Source organism: Folsomia candida, unplaced genomic scaffold (assembly GCF_002217175.1).
Source record: "Folsomia candida strain VU population unplaced genomic scaffold, ASM221717v1 Fcan01_Sc014, whole genome shotgun sequence".
NCBI classification, from domain to species: Eukaryota; Metazoa; Arthropoda; class Collembola; order Entomobryomorpha; family Isotomidae; genus Folsomia; species Folsomia candida.
The window spans coordinates 3,869,744-3,888,852 of record NW_019091206.1 but is presented as its reverse complement, the minus strand read 5'-3'; the positions used below and the strand labels follow the sequence as shown (position 1 = coordinate 3,888,852).

At 39.8% G+C, this 19,109-nt stretch overlaps 2 protein-coding genes and 1 long non-coding RNA gene across 3 annotated transcripts; 1 reads left to right on the top strand and 2 right to left on the bottom strand.

The window, feature by feature from the left end:
• The first annotated feature begins 5,805 nt into the window (after positions 1 to 5,805).
• On the top strand, positions 5,806 to 9,974 carry LOC118437540. Its single transcript, XR_004836154.1, has 10 exons — positions 5,806 to 5,946; positions 6,237 to 6,614; positions 6,695 to 6,912; positions 7,123 to 7,167; positions 7,370 to 7,440; positions 7,648 to 7,722; positions 7,920 to 7,958; positions 8,166 to 8,261; positions 8,558 to 8,893; positions 9,291 to 9,974. It is a non-coding gene; the product is annotated as an uncharacterized LOC118437540 (long non-coding RNA).
• LOC110856010 (G patch domain-containing protein 1) lies at positions 9,861 to 14,239 on the bottom strand. The gene is made up of 10 exons (XM_022104453.2): positions 13,984 to 14,239; positions 13,740 to 13,879; positions 13,583 to 13,663; positions 13,307 to 13,467; positions 12,729 to 13,206; positions 12,605 to 12,619; positions 11,864 to 12,527; positions 11,624 to 11,779; positions 11,379 to 11,535; positions 9,861 to 11,279 (listed from the first exon to the last, which is right to left on the bottom strand). The coding sequence occupies exons 1-10, from the start codon at positions 14,048 to 14,050 to the stop codon at positions 10,043 to 10,045; spliced, it is 3,156 nt and encodes a 1,051-aa protein (XP_021960145.1). The 5' UTR covers positions 14,051 to 14,239; the 3' UTR covers positions 9,861 to 10,042.
• A 74-nt stretch (positions 14,240 to 14,313) lies between these two features.
• LOC110855850 (sodium-dependent nutrient amino acid transporter 1) lies at positions 14,314 to 18,398 on the bottom strand. Its single transcript, XM_022104242.2, has 18 exons — positions 17,843 to 18,398; positions 17,638 to 17,739; positions 17,470 to 17,575; positions 17,364 to 17,389; positions 17,224 to 17,294; positions 17,021 to 17,106; positions 16,760 to 16,943; positions 16,535 to 16,678; positions 16,272 to 16,437; positions 16,110 to 16,201; positions 15,831 to 16,044; positions 15,699 to 15,757; positions 15,516 to 15,633; positions 15,311 to 15,439; positions 15,100 to 15,232; positions 14,948 to 15,042; positions 14,809 to 14,854; positions 14,314 to 14,737 (listed from the first exon to the last, which is right to left on the bottom strand). Exons 1-18 carry the CDS (start codon positions 17,903 to 17,905, stop codon positions 14,493 to 14,495), a joined length of 2,079 nt encoding a protein of 692 aa, XP_021959934.2. The 5' UTR covers positions 17,906 to 18,398; the 3' UTR covers positions 14,314 to 14,492.
• Between the last annotated feature and the right edge of the window lie 711 nt (positions 18,399 to 19,109).

Sequence of the window (19,109 nt, the reverse complement as noted above, 5' to 3'; positions counted from 1 at the left end):
TTGAATTCACTCTGTTGACCTTAAATTTAAGCATGTCCCTAAAACTGTGCACTTTGTTGACTGACAAATGACTTTTTTAAGGGTTTGACAATACATATATGAAGTCGCAGCAACTGACACAGCCTGTATTAGCATCAAGTTAATCCCCAAGTGCAAAAACCTCAGCGTGAGAAATGGCATGCGAGAATAGATTGGCATCAGAGTTGGGGAGACTTTCTCCATTTGTTGGACTCACCACTATCTAGGTTTACTGCAGAGACAGCAAGAATTGATTGCTGTGCGAATTGTCTCCCCTTATCGTGAAATGTCCCCACCTTTCTTCCCGTGTACAACTTTGTGGGAATTTTGTAATGCCATAATAGCATTTCAGCAGAGTCGTCCACCCTGGTCAACAATGTTGTATCCGCTTAAAAATAATATCCACATCACGGTTAACCTTGTGTTTTTCGCAGCATATGGCTGACATGATATTTTATGCAAATGAGGAATGAGAGTAGCTCCTCTGCCTCCTCCCATTCCATTGTCAAAAATGAGCATGACGGAACCTTGAACTATTTGTGACTTGAATGTGCTGTCAGCTTAAAAATCCTTCTTCCACGTTCGAATTTCTTGCTCTTTGAACTTGAAGCGCCCCAAGAATCGCATTGACTGGAGAGGTCATGAGTTGTTTTTCCTCCGTATGACTGCCTGGCTACCTGACGGCTCGTATCCTCTTGTTTTTTATTGTTTGTTGTACTGTACAACAGTGCGAGACAAGAAATCAAATTTAGTCAACCAGACACCGAAGCTAAGGCCCCTCTCATCCCATAATAATAACTATTGTTGTTTTTCTCCTCGAGAGGTTCGTTTATTCTCTGTTGGGCATGAAAAATTTTGAGAATTCATGGAAATCTGCACACCTCATCCATATTGTATAAACGTGCATGGACAGTCCAATTCGTGTGCTCGTTCGTACATACACGTGCTTGAGAGAAAGAGGCAGAGAGAGATTCCTTAGGTGATCAAAAAATCTTGTGAATTGTGTGGGAGAAAACTGAATTGGATTGTTTGCTGGGCCAAAATGCTTTTAGAATTCTTGTTACTCTTGGTCTGTGCCGGGATGATAGAGATGCAATTTATTATGATGGCATGTTGTTGGAGATAGCGATAGGCTGGGAGTGTTGGAAAAGCAGAGTAGTCTCAGGTCTTGGTCGGCCCAATTCTCCACCAACAACTTACCTCAATTCACCGCGTGATGATTCTTATGCAAATGGAAAACAGTTGAAAGGTGGCTTGACACAGAAATCCAGCAAAAATGAATTTATGGCTTCCTCCTCCGCTCAGAAATGTTTTATCTCTCCGTTTTCCTTCGCCGGATCAACACTTTGCTCATTTTACCACCAGTTTTGCAATTGTCAGGCGAGGAGGAGATGAATGTTGCTCATGTTCTATGAATTACTCGCCCGGTTTTAACATTGGTCGATTGAAAATAATTTTGGTTGTAGTGTTGCAAAGCCATAAATGAAATTGTTAGCTTAATTCATTGGCAATATTATATGATGGTGGCGTTTTGTATAAATTGAAATTGCGGTAGTTTCAAGCATCTGTTCATCAATTGTTCGCCAAATGGTTATGATCATCTCTTGGTTTAGAGTGCTATTACAGCTTTTATCCTTACACAACAACCCAATCATTTTGGTTTCAAAGTATTTTACACTGATTGAGACGTTAGTGGTGGAATCAGCTTGCATCACTTTTCGTGAGGTTTTTGGGGACATATCTGAAGTGTCTGATTGGAGCGAGGGGGAAGCCGTCGTGGTCCCGAAAGCTAGAACTGTTGGCGGTATCTGGAGGGTGGTCAACCTCTCAGAAAACCTTTATTGTTTGGTTAATAAAGTTTATTGTTTGTTTCGCTCAAATTGAACTCGTGTTTCGCATTGGTTTCCGTTTGGTTGTAAAAGTGAGTAGATTTTATGACTGGGGAGCAGTAGAAGTTGTTCCAGTTTTAATGCGAATTCCAACTTTGATGCGCCAATAAAGGGTCCCACTTAAGGAGACTGCTAGACTACCATAAAACCTGCATTATTTGCAGAAAAGTTGCGCCTAATAGTCAAAGTCAAATAAGTGTGATTGTGCAACTTGTCACGAACCTTGTCCAACTTTTGTGTTATATATTTTCTGTATCGATGTGATGATGGGCGGATGGGCAAGCACGTATGCTGTATGTGTTGTTGTTGGAAGTTTGATGAAAGTTATAGGCGGACGACCACACCACATCGTTTCATCAGTCGCTCGAGTGTATAATGAGAATAACTGGATAAGTTTTAAGCATCATCGTGCCATCCTTCTTGCGGAGTTTTAATAACCTCTCGACACCGCCCACTCCCTTATCTAAACTTTTAATAGCCTTTTAAATTCATACTTATTTTTCCCAACGGTATTTTTAATACAGGACAATTTAAAGTTCAAAGTTGATATCATTATCTACAGTTCTCATTTATGAAGCGAAATTCCCTTCTCGATTAGAAGAATTTAGTGTTCGAAAAGTGGTCGACGTCAATAATATCCAAAATAGTACATTTATTATTATGAAGCATATTCAGCTCGACAAGGCTTGCAACATTTGGAAGAATTCAAGCAACTGGTTGGTGATGCTTGATCGTAGCGGCATTATGATTACACAGAACATTTTGAGGTTTCCGGCCGTCCCTTCCATTCCCTCTTTTTGCCCAAGTCGTATAATTTCCTCTAAATAATGAGTGCACGAAATGGGTGCTTTTTAATTAAAATATTTCTTCTTGAAAGTTTGGGAACAATGCGAGAGAGTTGCGTTGAGAGTCCCATCCGCCCTTCGAAGGGAAAGATGAATACACGAAGAGCCAACTTTGGCAAACATTCCCGGCATTGTTCTCTTTGACCTATTGTGAATAATTTTATTGTATCCATACTCTTAGCAAACGGTTGATAATAACTTCATTATCATGTTGAGCGTAGTTTGGTGGAAATAGCGACCCGATCTGATCAAAAATTAATAACGAGTGAAAGTTCTTGTCGAATTTTCTCTCCACTCGGCAAAAGTTTGTAATTATCGACATCCGGCGTAATGCCGGACAACTGCTTGGCAGCATACGTTTGCTGTTTTATGTATACGATAAGTGTATGAATCACCAAGTAAAACACAATTCTTCTTGCCGAGTAAATATGTACAATATACGACAATTTTCTTCGCTTGAGATTGGGGCTGGGCTGGGAATTGTTTGGCAGTCGTCCCTTGCGAGTATTGAACAACATGATTGCGATGCTGATCATAAATATTCTTCGATTACATTCTGACAATGAGCACTTAACCTCAAGTTGGATTAGTTGGCCAAGCATTTATGTAAATGTGGTTGAGATTTATTTATTCACGTGGTCTTTCAGCAGCATTAATTCTAAACAAGAACGGCACCGCATGAGGAAATTTAGGTTGAGCACAACATTTATTAAGGAATGGAGAAAGTTGTTGAACTAAAAGGTCTCATTAGCAGTCTGGAAGCAGATTGTACATACTTGGCTCTCTGAACATACGGACTGAATGACGCCAAGCAAGTGTAGACTGCCGTTTAATTTGCTCCTTGTAGGAGTTGGTCGACTGTTCATAATTAAGCAAAGTTTTAACCAAAGAATAGTAATAATATGTGCATTATAGTGCTTAAACGTCAGCATCGCATGTCTTGAACTCGTACATAACAAGTGAACATGCATTATCATACGATCAAGAATGATTAGCATTAGCTTATTCTGGTGGTGGTGGTGATACTCGTAATTACTTGAATTTAGCTCAGGCAGGGGGATTTATTTGTTGAGTTTGATCGTGGAATGTTTGAGCCATGTTTGTGAGATTAACTTCTGAATTGAGCGTTATTTCTGAAGTTTTGGGTTTCAAAATAATTAATTTGCTCGCCAGTATTTATAAATGTATCGACGTCAGCCTTCATCTCGATCACCATCAAATAAACATGGCTTTCATTCCTTGACGTGAACATGACGTTGTGTGGTTTGCGTATTTATGTCAGGTTGGAAGGATTCTTTGAGATGGGCAAACTGAATGGAACTCAGAATGCTCCAACTTTCTCTGTGATTTTAGTTATGAAACGAAACAAGATACACTCGAGCTCTGACACAATATAATTGACGATTGGGACGATACTAAAGTCTTCGATATGTGCTATTTAAATGCAATTTTATAGAACTATGCATCGTTTTGAGCCTGTTATCAGTTTCCTGAATTGGAAACATTCGATCCCTGATGAAAACGTGGACACGTGTATCTTTCACTATGTAATGAATAATGAGATCATGGAGTACATATTCTCGGCGATGGGATCGCATTACCCTTTGGGGAATTGGGGAGAGAGGGAGACAGTCTTATTGAGGCAATTTCTTTCCAAAATTATCCGCTTTCCTGGGAAGGAAAGTTATGATCGGCTCGTTGAGCTTTTCCGATGTCTGCTTGTGAAATGCTGAACGCACCATTTTCCTGAAAATCCGTGGTGGAATTCCAATGGGAATGAAGTGTATGTATGTCCATCGTTTTTCTCCCGTGTCATTCATCCTCCTCATTCTGATGATAAGACGAGGGATGGCACGGTCCGTTGAATAATAGCTCTCCACGACTCGCCTCTTCAGTGTCTCAAACAAATTCCTCTTGCTTTGTTGCTCGAGTGGCAGCGTCTTTGGTGCTATTCAAACTTGTGTATTATGCAGCATGACATGCTTTCCACTCTTCATCCTTCCAAATTATTTTCTGAACAGGCCAATTATGGAGCAGTAACTTCGATTTTCTTGTTTGCTCAGAACGTCTTTGAAACTTCAAGGTCGACGCGGCATATATTTTAGGCTTCAGCTAAGCTAAAATTCGTTCACATTTTGCACTTTGATTTTGACAGGACATGATTTTTTTTGTTTTTCAGATATTTGCAGTCAGTTGAGTCAAGTCATAAGCTTGGATTGATACAATTGAAATGGATGGAACAGCCGAGACGAGGTAAGATTTTTTCGTCCAATTAAATATTGAGATGCAAAAGAGATATGATGAATAAAGTTATCCCTGGCTTAGCACAGTCGTGCTGAAACTACTTTATCTGATCATGCTCGAGAGAAAATTTATTGAATAATTATTGCAAAGTGTTGTCACAAACTATTCTCGAGCCACTTTTTTACTACTTTCAGAATGCATTAAGTCGATTGATGAAATTCATGAAAACTCGAATACTGGTGAGTTTTCTTGTTTCGCATTATTGATATTTGTCGTTGTTGATGCATTTTCATGATGTTGTTTAAAGTTATCCCTGGCTTAGTACAGTCATGCTGAACTCACTTTATCTGATTTAATACTAAAATGATGATATTATTTTAATCCATGCATATCTGTCACGAATGACTATTTACTTGTCGTATTTTCTCGATTTCAGTATATTTATATCTGTTGGACGCGACCAAACTCGATGTCCTCATATCAGCAAAATAGCGGAAACAGTGTCTAAAAACAAATCTGAAAGCAAATGAAAGGATAGCTCAGGGGTGGATGGATGAAGTTTAGGAGTTTTCCTGCCCGACCCAAGGTTCAGACCAATGGTAACCAAATTGTTTGGGGCGGCGCTGGGACCTCGTGGTGTAGAGACTGGGCCAGACTGATGCCATGATCCAGTTTGTTCCACTTCCGAGCGTGTAGAAACATATACTGGTTGGATTGGTGGTGTCATCCCGAAGCAGACATGTGAATTGGAAAACCGGGTGAAAAGTCAGTGTGCGCGATATGTGGAACCAAGAGTTTTTCTCCGTGGCGAAGAATTATTTAGTAAGTGAGTTGTTGTGTTATTGTGCTACCTGGGGAAATCCTTGATCCTTCCTCTTCTGTCACGACAGAGTTTTCACGTTGAGCCCTCAACACTTTCACTTGAGGCAATGCCTACTCTCGCAATATAAGTATGTATATATATAGAATGTAATATCTTTTGAGTGTATGTTTGGCTTTGGGATCATGATTAAACTCTGATATGATGAGAGTTTCTTGTCGTCGTAAGAGGATACGCAGCTAACATAATAATATATCAAATTCCTTAGTCGAGTTTTGTTCATGATGTAGTTTAAAGTTATCCCTGGCTGAAAAATGCCGTGATGAAACCACTTTATCTGAAAACAGCTAGCTCCTCATTAGGATTGCATTTAGTACTTGTGTGTGTCTTTATGAGGCTTATTAAATTGTGTCCTTGCAGGGAAAAGGACAGGGCGAAGGATGGATGCCGGTCTCTCCGCAACAACTGCTGCTGCTGCTGATGTCTCAAGTTTGAACATGTTTGATATTAATGGTGATCCATCCATCCATCCATGAGACCTTTCGTCTGTACTGGAGAAAGATATAAAACCAAGCACATCAGAAGACTCGTACCACCAGCACTCAAGTTTTTAAGAGAAAAAGTCGAGAGGTTCATGTTCGAGCGAACTTTGTGTTAAATTTAGGGCAGATTATCCAACGACCAGCCACTTATTTTATTGTGGAGAAGGGATCATAGACGGCGAAATTTTGGCGACTTCTTGTATACACATACTGCTGTCATTGGATGGGATGTACGGACTAAAGCATTTCTTTATTGGTGAGTCCTATTTCGGGCTATTTTATAAATTATGAAAGCACTTATTTCTTCCCGTACGAGCTTTCTCTCCTTTGTGTCAGGAGTACAAGAAGCCAGCCAAAGAGCGACCAACCTGCAATAATGTAGCTTCTGCCCTCTTTATGAGGGTCTTCCATGCAACCATGTTTTGCTTTTTGCATCGTTACCCCTGATGTTGTCAGAACCAGATCGTGTCTGTTTGTTTTAAGCATGGCAGGAGAGGATTCCTTGTTTTCCATTGTCCGGAAGCCTATGCATAATAAAAACAAAATGACAGACGGTATGTCTACTGCTCCAAACTAATGTTGAGCATGCAAATATTTTGACTAGGTAGAAACGACGAACTGATGATCCACTCAGCATGACGAACCTTTGTTCCCTGTTCCTAATATCTATAAATTTGTTTTCTGAAATGTTTGTTGTTTGCACTTGCTCGCATAAGAAACAACCTTCATTACGGGATTCTATATTTTGTTTCATGTTGTTACAGTTCTTCTCCGTCCCACGCTGACTTTTTATGCAACATAAAACACTGGTAAGCAACCCGATTTCCTCAAATATAACCAACTCATCTCTCCATTTTATATTGTGATGATCCACTCAGCTCGCTTTGAGTAAACCATGAAGAGTATTTGTTCCCTAAAACCAAGTTTCTGAAAAATTTCTGCACTTATTTTTACGATGTTACCCTTTCAAAAACCTAGTTAGCTTCTAAGAATTTGTTTTTCTTGACGCAGAAGGATATTACGTTCAGGAGTTAAACCACCATCATCATCATGAAAGGGAAATGAAGGTCGCCTAAATCAGGGTAAGCATGTAGAATTTTGAACGTTGACTATTCAATGTTGTTGATAAATATGATGACACACTCAGCTCGCTTTGATGCACCATGAAGAACACTTGTTCCCTAAACATTTTATTCTGAAAAAATACCACATTTGGTTTTATTTGACTTCATCGTTCATTCGCTTGGAGAATTACGACTAAACTGATGTGTGTTTATTATCATTTCCAGGACTTAATTTTCCGAGGTGGACTATCTGTTTGTCACTAAAACTGCACACTCGAGTGATTGCCACTGTGTCAGCAGGTATGAATTTTCTCCAACTTTATGCTCTTAAATAAAGGAAGTTATCAATGATGATACACACTCAGCTCGCTTTGACGAACCATGAAGAATACTTGTTCCCTAAACATTTTAATCTGATATTATTGCATATTATTTCGCTTACTATATGTGTAAATTAAGTATCCCGTTATTAAATATGACTTGTGTTTGTTTCACAGTCCATCGTGCTGACGGGACTTTCATCGGCGTATGAGCAGGTCAGTGTAGTAATTTTCGTAAGTTTAATAACTTTTATTTAAAAAAACGAATGATGATACACACTCAGCTCGCTTTGACGAACCATGAAGAGTATTTGTTCCCTAAACATTCTATTCTGAAAAATAAACAACAAAAAGTTCTATTTTATTCTGTCTGAGCATTTAAAATACGTGAATTGAATTAATTGTATTTGTGCTACTGTACAGATTCGGGACAAAACGTTGCCAATGGGATATTTATTGGACCTGCCAAGCTGACAGCGAATGATAAGGATGGAATAACTCACAAGAGGAATTAGACAGGTGCAGAACTCTACTAATTTATGTTCTCGTTAATTAATTAACTTCGAATGTGAGCATTGGACGAATGATGATACACACTCAGCTCGCTTTGATGAATCATGAAGAAATCTTGTTCCCTAACCGAAATCTCCTTCTGAGTCCACAATGCTCAAACAAAATACAAAATCTATGTAAATAATTAACTCCCAATCAGTCCTACAATTTGCTTAATTAAATTCCACGATTATAAATTAGTGAAACATGGATGTCCGATCTGTCGAACCAAACCAATTTATACTTGTCCCTTGTTTGTACAGTGTCACGAGGGGACTCTATCAACTGGCAGCAGTTGGCAGCGCGATAACGCCTACCACAAACTCGGAATGGATTATTTGGAGGTGTGTTGGATTGTTGGATGCTCAGTAATCCGTGAAGCATACTGAGAACGCACGCATCCATCTTCATCCCGGCCAAAGGCAGCTTTTGGAATTTACAACAGTAAATATGTATCCAGCAAGCCATTGACAGTCGTTATGCATAGATATTCCTGATAGTCGACGTGACGTGGGATACGGAACCTGGCCCAAAAGTTGAACTGACATTGATTTAATCAGCTTTGCTCTCCACCTTTCATCGTCGCCACAACATTTCATGTAAGCGATCCTTATTCTGACCTATTGTTAGCCTTGCTATTATTAATGCGATACCAGGGTTGAGTTGCCGATGATGTGAATTTGTCTCGTTCGTATGAGTGACATTGTATAACAATACAATATCAAAGCTTGATTTGACTATCAGAGTCTGAGGCAACCGAATGAAATGATATACAGAAGAGCTCTTTGTTGACCCAATTCGTTCTCTGGGGTATCCGGGGGAATTATATAAATTTGCACAATTATACAACAAACCGAAAGTTTACTCTAGTCTGCTGGGTGGCCGCATTTATTAAACAATGGAATTAGTGACACGAATGAAATACAAGTGTGGTCATGCGATTCTACGATTCTTACTATGCAATATTTCACACGTGTCTACTGTTTCTGGTTTCAGATAAGGACTAGGTAACCAAGAAGCAGGTCCACTTCCACAATGATACATGTACTCCGTCCGTCCGAGTTTCAAGCACTTTGTCCAGCTTTCACTCTGCTCGGTATCCCATTGAGAACTCGCAAAACTCAACCCCGATCTCGCTGCTGCTATAAACTCCACCCGGACTGACACTATTCGCTATAAATGTTGACAGCCAAACGTATTTCTCGATTGTTCATCACCTCGGAATAATGAGATGCAAGGATAGTGTGTGTTGCCTTTATTTGGTGTGTGGCATTAAATCAAGTCTCGTGAGGATTCTGGAAATTATCACGATTCGTGGGCCACAAACTATAGTACACAGTAGCGTTACTTTTACTTGCATTGTGTGTTTATCTGCTGTGTAATAATGTAAATTGCACAAATTATTATAAAACTTAGCCAGACTCAATGGGATTCGAATCCCAAAATTCCGGATTCGTGCACAAGACTCTTATGGACTGGCCGGATTAGGAATGCCAAAATGTCAGACTCGCATTCCTCAAAAATATGGATTCGGATTCGTCGGAGCACTAATTTATGTATTGTTTGTTGTTTTCTAAAAATTACTTTTATTAATAATACCATATTTTAGATTAAAGTAGTTTTTAGTTGTAACACAATATGTAACATGAGTATCAATATAAATAAAAAATATTACACATACTTGTACGGCACAAAATACCTGAACTAATTAATTACACAATTTCAACCAACACTTGCATAATTAAAGTTCATGATGGATGAGTTATTTGTTTCAACTGAGCGAGAAGGGTTTTTTGGTTCAAGGAGCTGTGCATTTCAATCGAGGACGACGAGTCATCCGACTCTTCATCTGAAGAAGAACTGTCCAAGCGTCCATTCGAACTTTTGTGTTTAGACTTTTTCGACTTGTGTTTCTTGTTTTTCTTTTTGTGCTTCTCTTTACTTTTCGCTTTTTTATCCTTGCTTTTCTTACTACTCTTTGAAGAGTGCTTTTTGCTCTTGGAATGACTCCGACTTGCAACGACTTCCTTTTCTACCCAAACCGTTTCCTCGTCCTGCAAACCTTTCCCTGCACTACCACTTGGATTGTATACATGTTCGAATGGAACCTTTTTGAATGACGAAAGTTGACTAGTTAACGTAGTGGACGACGAATGTGGCCTTGTTGAGTTTGTGGTGGCAGTAGAGTTGAAATTAGAGACTGGCTTATTGGGAGCCTTTGGGCCATAAATGAGATCTTGATCCTCTTCTTCTGCTGCAGCTTCTGCCTTGGTCTCTTTTTCTTTTTTTATCTGATTGTATTTTTCTCTCTGCTCATCTCCGCTCTTGTCATCATTATGCATGTGACTTAGTCGAGTCAAGTCCAAATTATCAAATATGCCTTTGCTTCTGCTCTTTGTTACCTCATCACCTCGGTTCTGACAACTAGACGAGTTCTGCTCCCCTCGGTTGCTGTAACGTTTTTCATACAAAATTTTCCGGTCCCCACTCTGACCAGTCTCAGTCAGCTTTGTTATTGTTTTCAAGTCTTTGTCATTATCATCAAGAGTCCTCGTTTTATGTCCTAATGGTGTTCGTTTGTCCTCATTATTTACGGGATTAGTTGTAGTTTGAGCCGGCTCAATGTCGTCCTCGTCTTCATCCCCTTCCGACTCGGAACTGTCTGCAAATATTTGCTTGAATAAATCTGGTGGTGCTTTAACAGGTACAAGGTTTTCTTTCTCCTCAATGCTGGACTGGAATTCCAAAGACTTTGCTTTTACTGATTCGGAAGTATCACCAGTATTCTCGGACTGGGTTTCAACTGCTGATAACCAATTAGGTGGTGGTTTTGTAAAGTCAAGATTATCGAATAGGGACTTTTTCTGTGCTGGTGTGGATGTGACTTCTTTCTCGTCAGAAACAATGGGAGTTTGTGCTGATATATTCGTCTTGACTGAATTCATTTTTGCCAATGAAACACCACGGAGTCCAACAAACTTGGAACTGTAACAATAATAGAGAGGATGAAATGCAAAAAATAATATGTCAATAAATAAAACATATATATGCACAAAAAATAAGAGTAGTTTAATTCCTTCTTACTCTGGGTAGGGATCTTTCATATTGAATCGCTTGCACAATACTTTATCAGGATGCCACTCTACAACGGAATGTGTGAGCTTTCCAAATAAATTAAGTTTTGCGGCCACTTTCGGGTCTTCTTTGGGGTCCTTTTCTATCACAGTCTCCTTCTCCAGAACTATCAACCAAAATTATGCTTATTAGAGAAACCGTTAGATAATTACTTCATATTTATCGTTGAATTGCGTATTATTGATTGAACCAACCTAAATGCGAAATGTCGTGCGATTTTGCAGACACGAATCGAGATGACATCACTCCACTCAGGGGTTTATAAATGTCGCGTGCTTTCTCAAACTCTTGTTTTTCTCTTTCTCTTTCCCATTCTGTCATTGTTGTGGATTGAAGATCTTTCAGATTATCTGGAAATGTTTATGCATACTTTTGTAGTTTCAATTGCCCAAATACATTTCTACTATCTTAGTTAAGGGATCATGAGAGGGTACCTTGAAAACCAGCGGCTACTAGTGTAAGGTACTTTTCATATCGTTCTTGTTTTTCAGGATTTTTCATGAATGGTTGAAATACAGGTTTCGAGACGGTCGTCTCCCCACCTGTGTTTCCTGTCGTGGAAGCAGGAGTGCTATGAGCTTGAAGAACTTGAACAAATTTTTTAATTCGTTCGACTTGCTCCTGAATCTCGGATTCTGTTTCATCTTTCTTATTGGCTTCATTGACATCATTTTGCGACTTTTTTGTGGGGTCAAGTTGTTCGTCGTGGTTCGATGATCGAGGTTGTGGTGTTTCGCCCAACAATACTTGCCTTTCCTGAACACTTAATGCGTGACGTCCCAATCCTTTTTTGATGAAAGATGAGGTACTCTGGTCGGATGGGGTTTCTACTGGTTTTTCAAACCTAGATTTCCGTTGTTTATGAATTGGCTGGAAGTCGTGTGGAAGTGTGGGAGGAGGGAAAAACGTTTTCTTTGTAGTGGCTGATTTAGCAAAATGGAAACCATCAATGCAACTGTCCTTTTGCCTCTTCTTTGTTAGTTTCTCAATCGCTTCCTTCGCTTTCCGATGTTTTCTTTCTTCCATAGTTTCTAGCTCAAAGTCATACGAGGACATGTCTTCTCGAGTGTAGACGTCCTCATCAGGTTCTTCAAAAGCCTGGATAATCAATAATAATATTATTACTACCCTATTATCATTATTATTATTATATTAAGTAATAATAATATTATTACCCCAATCCCAAATGCCTAGAAGATAATAAAATCATTTAAAAATGTTTACATTCAATACATTTTTATACCAGAACAAAACATGCGTAATAAATAGATAGTAAACTCGCATCACACATGTACGTACCTCTCCAGTGACATTTGTTTTGTTTCCTGTCTTCTTGTCCCCACTACCACCTGGAACGTCTCGGAACTTGAGTTGTTTTCCAAAGAGATCAATATGACCTGTTGGTCCAGTCATTCTCTCCAACCCTTTGTAGCCCAGTCCAAACGAGTTCTCTTTGGGATTGCACAGTGGCGACTCTACATCTTCTGGTGCATACAGGACATCCGCATCAATGTCTTCGTCCGACGATTCTTCATCATCATTCTTTTTGGCTGATAATTCAGCAGGTAGTTGGCACCCGTATACTTTTTGGTTGGACAATTTCTCAATATCCATATCATCATCTACAATGGTTGGCTTGTCAATTTCATCGTCTTTTTTATCCATTGTCTTGCGTGATTGTTTTGACTCCTTGTCCTTTTTTCGCAACACCCTCGGTCCAACACCCTGCCCCGGTCTCCAACCCATTTTCACCAAGATTTTGATACCAACCGTTTCCCTAAATTGATAGCATACGTTATAATAATTCAATTGGATCGGATTATCATCAAAGCACTCACTTTAATTCAATAAGTACGTAAATATACTTTTAAACTCACTTTGCTGGTTCAATAATTTGATGTAACACCGGCATTCCAGGAATCGAGCCATCCGACTGCTTAGGCTTTGTTCGTTTTCTGCTACTAGCTTGCGTCTCAGAAATAGAAAATTCATCAGTTGGCCGCAAAACTTGGGGAGCAATTCCAAAGGCACCCATATCCTGCCAGCAACAAATAAATGTTGCAAAATGTTAAGTACAATGTAACAGACAACTACATCCACACTTAGATATTCACACTACTAAAACTATGATATCTAACTAACTCATGACTAACCTCATCGTCCATGAAATCTGTGACATTCTGTCCGCTTTTTGAGAACCTTTCCGACCGTGACGACTTGAACGTGGATGGTGTCTGTAAGTTATAATGGTTTTATACTTTTAGCATCCTTTACAAACCCAAAGCACACATTATATAGCAGAAAACTTACCCATCCCTCTTTGGAGCCGACCGTATTGTAATAGCCGGCAGAAAATCCGCCAGTGAAGGCTCCGTGAAAGCGACGTCGTCCATTCTCATCTGTGGCAATCTGATCAGCAACAGTAATTGGCTTCTTGCGGGCTACTTCCTCTGCATATGTGAACAATTAAAATATCGTATTAATATACTATTTAAGCGTTAAATAATCTTATGCAAGTTTGACAAGACGTTGATACGTGATTGATAGGCGATACCTTCTTCAATTGGTTCTAACGCAGTTCCAAACGCCACAAAGTTGTCGTCATCGTCCAAATTGGCCATAATGACAAACCTTTATTATGTCAAAGGATTTAAATAACTAGAGTCTTAAAAAAGCTGACCATCCTGATTATATCTACAATCAAAGATGGTCTTATGGCTCGGTCACTGCACAATTTGTAATTTTCAAAAAAAATTAACCAACAACCAAACTCTGTAAATAATATGAAATGCGTTCAATGATTTGGTTCAAGAGTTTGAGTTCGGAGCCAGTAAACTCGATGGCAGTCAAAAGTCGTGCTCGTGTCGCTTTCTGTAGACGCGTATGAAAATTGAATGAAAAACGCATTGCGCATTTTATTTACGAAATTGACCATATTATTGCGCTTTATACATTGAGTCGCTTTAAAATTTTGTGCTTGATGAAAAGATTCAGTACGACAAATATTAACAATTCATTCATTATAATTTTGCAGCATATTATTAGCGAGGAGAAAGTGGGTGATCAGGTGGGAGGTGGTTCGGTGACAGGGCCAGACTGTTGTTCCGACGGGGTCACAACATCCGTGGAGGACGGCATTTTTGAGTCCGGCTGATACATCGACTCGTTGGGGTCTGACCAGTAGGCTTGGGTGTTTCCGGGCAATTCGTCTTTCCGCAGACCCAACGCCTTCATAATTTCCGACGTAAAGGCAAATTCCGTGGGTCTGGTCTTCTTCCATCGTCGCCAAGCTTCACGCACGGCAGGATCTGCAGATGGATACAGATACAAATTAAAGTTATATTGTAATCAAAGTGGAGTCGTGATAATTGGCAGGTACCTTTCGGACCCCATTTCCTGGTGGGGCAGAAACTCGCCTTGATTCTCTGCAGAAAAGTGGCGGAAAAATAAGTCGAGTTGATTTGAAAGAGGAACTTGAATATACTCTATTAATGATATACAACTCGGTTTTTGCATACCTTGACAATGGATCGAGATTTCCTTGTCCAGATGACTAGGACCATTACGGTTGGAAGTATGAGCCATGCAGCGAAAGTCAATAACCATCCACAAACTGTCCAAACCGTCAATTGTATTAAGTTGATCTCATCCTGGAATAGTTAGTACTTACTGATTGCAACAAGTGGATGACCATAGAAAGGTTTCCAGGTAGCCATGTAGCTGATAAAGATGACTACCAACAAGACTGGAACAATTGCCCAACTGATGATCCAATACCAGCTCAAATGGTACCCTAACATGAACTGTAATACGAATTATCGTAGTAAAAATGTAGAAAGAGCCAGTATGTTTGAAACATAATTTTCCACATATATCCTCACCTCAAAGTCGTTGCAGAGATTCTTTAGCCCGTATACGTAGGCGATTGCCACAGTTTCGAAAATTGCCAACATGTAAACAACTTGTTCCGTCCCGAACTTGTCCACAATGTCAATTATGTGGCCTCCCGCCTGAACAGATAGTCAATTGTCTCAGGTTAAATGGATTAAACAATTAAAAGCCTAAACTGATAATCTCTGCACTCACTCTGCAAGTGTACAACAATCCAATGAAGAATGAGAATACGCACAGGGAAGTGAGGACTATTTTTCTCTTCCATTTAGGAAAAGCATCACAGATGACGGTCACAATGGCTCCAATTATCCTATGATAATTACATACAAGTCACAGACTGAAGTTTAGGAGTGTCAGAAGTACGTAAATGCGAACCCATTTGCACTTCCTACGGCCAGAACCACGATCATGAAGAAAAAGAGGAAGGAGAATATCTAGAGGAGAGTAACATTGTTATCTTGCGTACCATGTAAATTTCGTATGGTTAGAAAATTTGTGTGTGCATACATTCGGCAAAGGATAAGGTTTAAATGCTTCGAGTACATTGGGGAAAACAGCAAATGCCATTCCTGCACCGGCGGAGTCCGAATAGTTCTCCACAGTCTTGTTGTTTTCGAGCTTACCTAGATTTTGCTCCTCCAAGTGGCCCAAAAGCATGAAGAGGCAAGTTCCTGCCAACATACTTGTAAAGGTGTCCATTATTCCAATGATAATGATGTCCCTGCAAAAGAATTAGACATTAAGTTGGTTTTACCTCAATCCTACGACATGAGTGATGTACCGCACCTGCCAAGCTTATGATGAAACTTGTTAAATGAGGAAAACATGATGCAGCCCCCAAAGGTGATTCCTAATGAGAAGAAGCACTGTCCCACTGCCTATTTGATGCATGCATTCACATGTTTACAAGAAATTCAAATTTGCAGCTTGAGCGTTACTTGGCATTACTTGAAACCACGCTTTTGGTGTCACAATCTTTGCGAAATCTGGTGTAAAGAAAAACTTTAAGCCTCTCCATGCTCCTGGCAACGTGGCGCCGCCAATCAAAAGGACAAAGAGGACGACATAAGGGAACAACGCGGTGAAATACGCAACCTTTCCCGAACCGGACATGCTAAATATCCCCAGTCAACATACGAGTCATTAAATAAAGTAATTAGCTCAAACTTAAGTGTGATAATATCAATCAAGATTGAAAAAACCATCCATACCCAGCAAACATGCTGGCCCATATAATGCACCAACTGACCAATAGCCCCATAGCTGTGGCAAATACGGGAGGACCATCAAGCCCTTTGCCTCTACGGAACTGAGTGTGATTAGGATTTCCTACTACTTCTCCCAAATGTCCATATCTGATGACAAACATAACACACAAATCTGTAATCGAAAGCATAAAAACCTACGTATACATGTAAATAAACACGTTGTTTTACCCAAAAAACGCTCCTGGATCTTTGTCGACAGAGACTTTGTTAAGGCCGACAGGTGACCAGGTATCCCTATCCCAGGGCAAAGTGGGGAAGAATGAGTAGATCATATACGAGAAAGCCCACCCCATGATACAACTGTAGAAGGAGCCAAGTAAGAAAGACGCAAATGTCGCAGTGTATCCTACACCTGCGAAAACAAGTTTGCAGGGTTGTAATTCCGGATCAGAATATGTGACTCGTGGCTCCCCTTAATTTTATGTTTACCTCTGAAGCCAGGGGCCATTTCCCAAATTTTCACAGGACCTCCAGACACGAATTGTCCCAACCCCAGTTCCATCATGTACATGGGTCTAGATTGAAATTGATATAAAATTATTTCCGTTTGCACTAAAAGCTACTTTTTTACACAGTTATGCATACGCGAGATACACACATTTAAATATTTACTTGTTAAATACTCGTCTTACCGACCAATGACGAACAGAACGATGATGTATGGAAACAGAAAGGCCCCACCCCCGTTCTGACCGGCGATGAACTAAAACAACAACACAATGCAAGAATATCAATTCAATTTACACTGCAAAACCAAAACCTTTAAACTTACTGGAAATCGCCAAATGTTTCCGAGACCTGTTGTGCCACCAAACCCAAAATACATTAATTTATTTAATCCAAAGAGATGTTGAGAGTACAAGTTTTCTGAAAATTACCGACAGCACTGGCAATGCAAGACATGAGGAACTCAAGCTGCGAACCCCACGTTTCTCGTTCGATGATCGCCGACTGTTCCATTGCGAGAGAGTATTGGGACTCGAACTGAAAATCATGAAAATTAGGAAATGGACACACAAATGTTGTAAAAATGGGGGTTCGCTCACGTCATGCCACTTGTTCAAACTCTTCTCCTTGTTCACATTCTCGTCACTGTCGCCCGGCACGAGGAGCGACTCTGCACTCGCACCCCTTCCATCCGGGGGAACCTATTCGTATGGAATAGCAATCCTTACAAGATTGCTCATATATGCGTATAACACACGTCACCGTTACATATGACGTCCTCCCCCTCAAAAGGTTGTCTATTACCTCTGGTCTGGTTTCAAGTGGCGGGCCAGGTCCACCCGTCGTGTCGCCATCTTTCTCTGGCATCCCGAATCAAGATGAATTGCACGAGTTGAGTGGTCAAGTTGTGCTCAACTGTAGAATTATTTTATTGTTGATGTCTCGTGTTGACTTGACCTCAGTATTTTCAAAGTCCACTTTTTTCGGGTCTGATTTATTTTAATTCCGTAGCTGTCCTTCATGAAACCGCAGTAACTTGGAACCTTGACTACCAACTTTAAGTTCTCGTGTGTCTATGCTTGTCTAACACGATTAATTGACACCGTTTCTATGGCGAGGTGCCCCATAAAATGATAACCATACAGACAGATTAGCAGATACAGACTAACGATTTTGTAATTGCGATCGCTAATTGTAAGTGTCAATGCATATTGGAATGATGAAGTCTCGTGTCAAATGTGCCGAATTTGTATGTAAAAAATTGTACCAAATTGAACGTCGTCAATTTAGTAGAGGAAAACCCCGATGTTGATGGGTTGGCTTAGGAAAATCACGACTTGATTAGGATAGGCGTCCGAGATCATCATTCGGCCCCTCACAAAATTTTTGTAAATAAAATGACCTATCATTTAAAATATAAAATAATTCCTCCAATCCTCGTTGACGAGGAACAGCTCTCATTCGTAGTGATGTCTCATTCCCACGTTGAACTGCTAAATAAACTGATCATTTGAATTATAAATGATGACATTGGTCCGGAGACATCCTGTCATTGAACTAATATTGCATTAATGCTAGCTTACAGTCCAACATAGTTTAAGTCGAGGCGAGGAGCGTTGATTACAGCTCAGACTCGAATAAATAAAGTTATGGCTGAGACCAATGTCAACTCGAAATTAAAACCGTTGTCTTACGGATTTTTCTTAGAAGCTAAAGCTAATATATTAGATTGAGTTCCAAACTAGTTGAAGTCACAAAAAAGGTAGCCTTTTCTCAAGTCAAATTCTAATCCTTCAAGAATTTAAAACCACTGACAAATTTTTCATCACTGCATAAAGCTGTGTGGCACTCTTTAAGAGGCTGCTGTATGGGAGGAAGCACCTAGCCTATTGTGGAATTCTCAAGTGTTGAGATTTTTTGGGACAGGAAAAATTAGTTTTAAGCAGTTTTAGCTGAGCAATCTTTGTCTTTCCAAGTTGAGTTTGAGATTTTTATAAAGAAATGAATAAAGGTGAAGAAATCACAATCCTAATTCCATACACTGTCAGGGATCACTGGTGGTGGTGGGGCG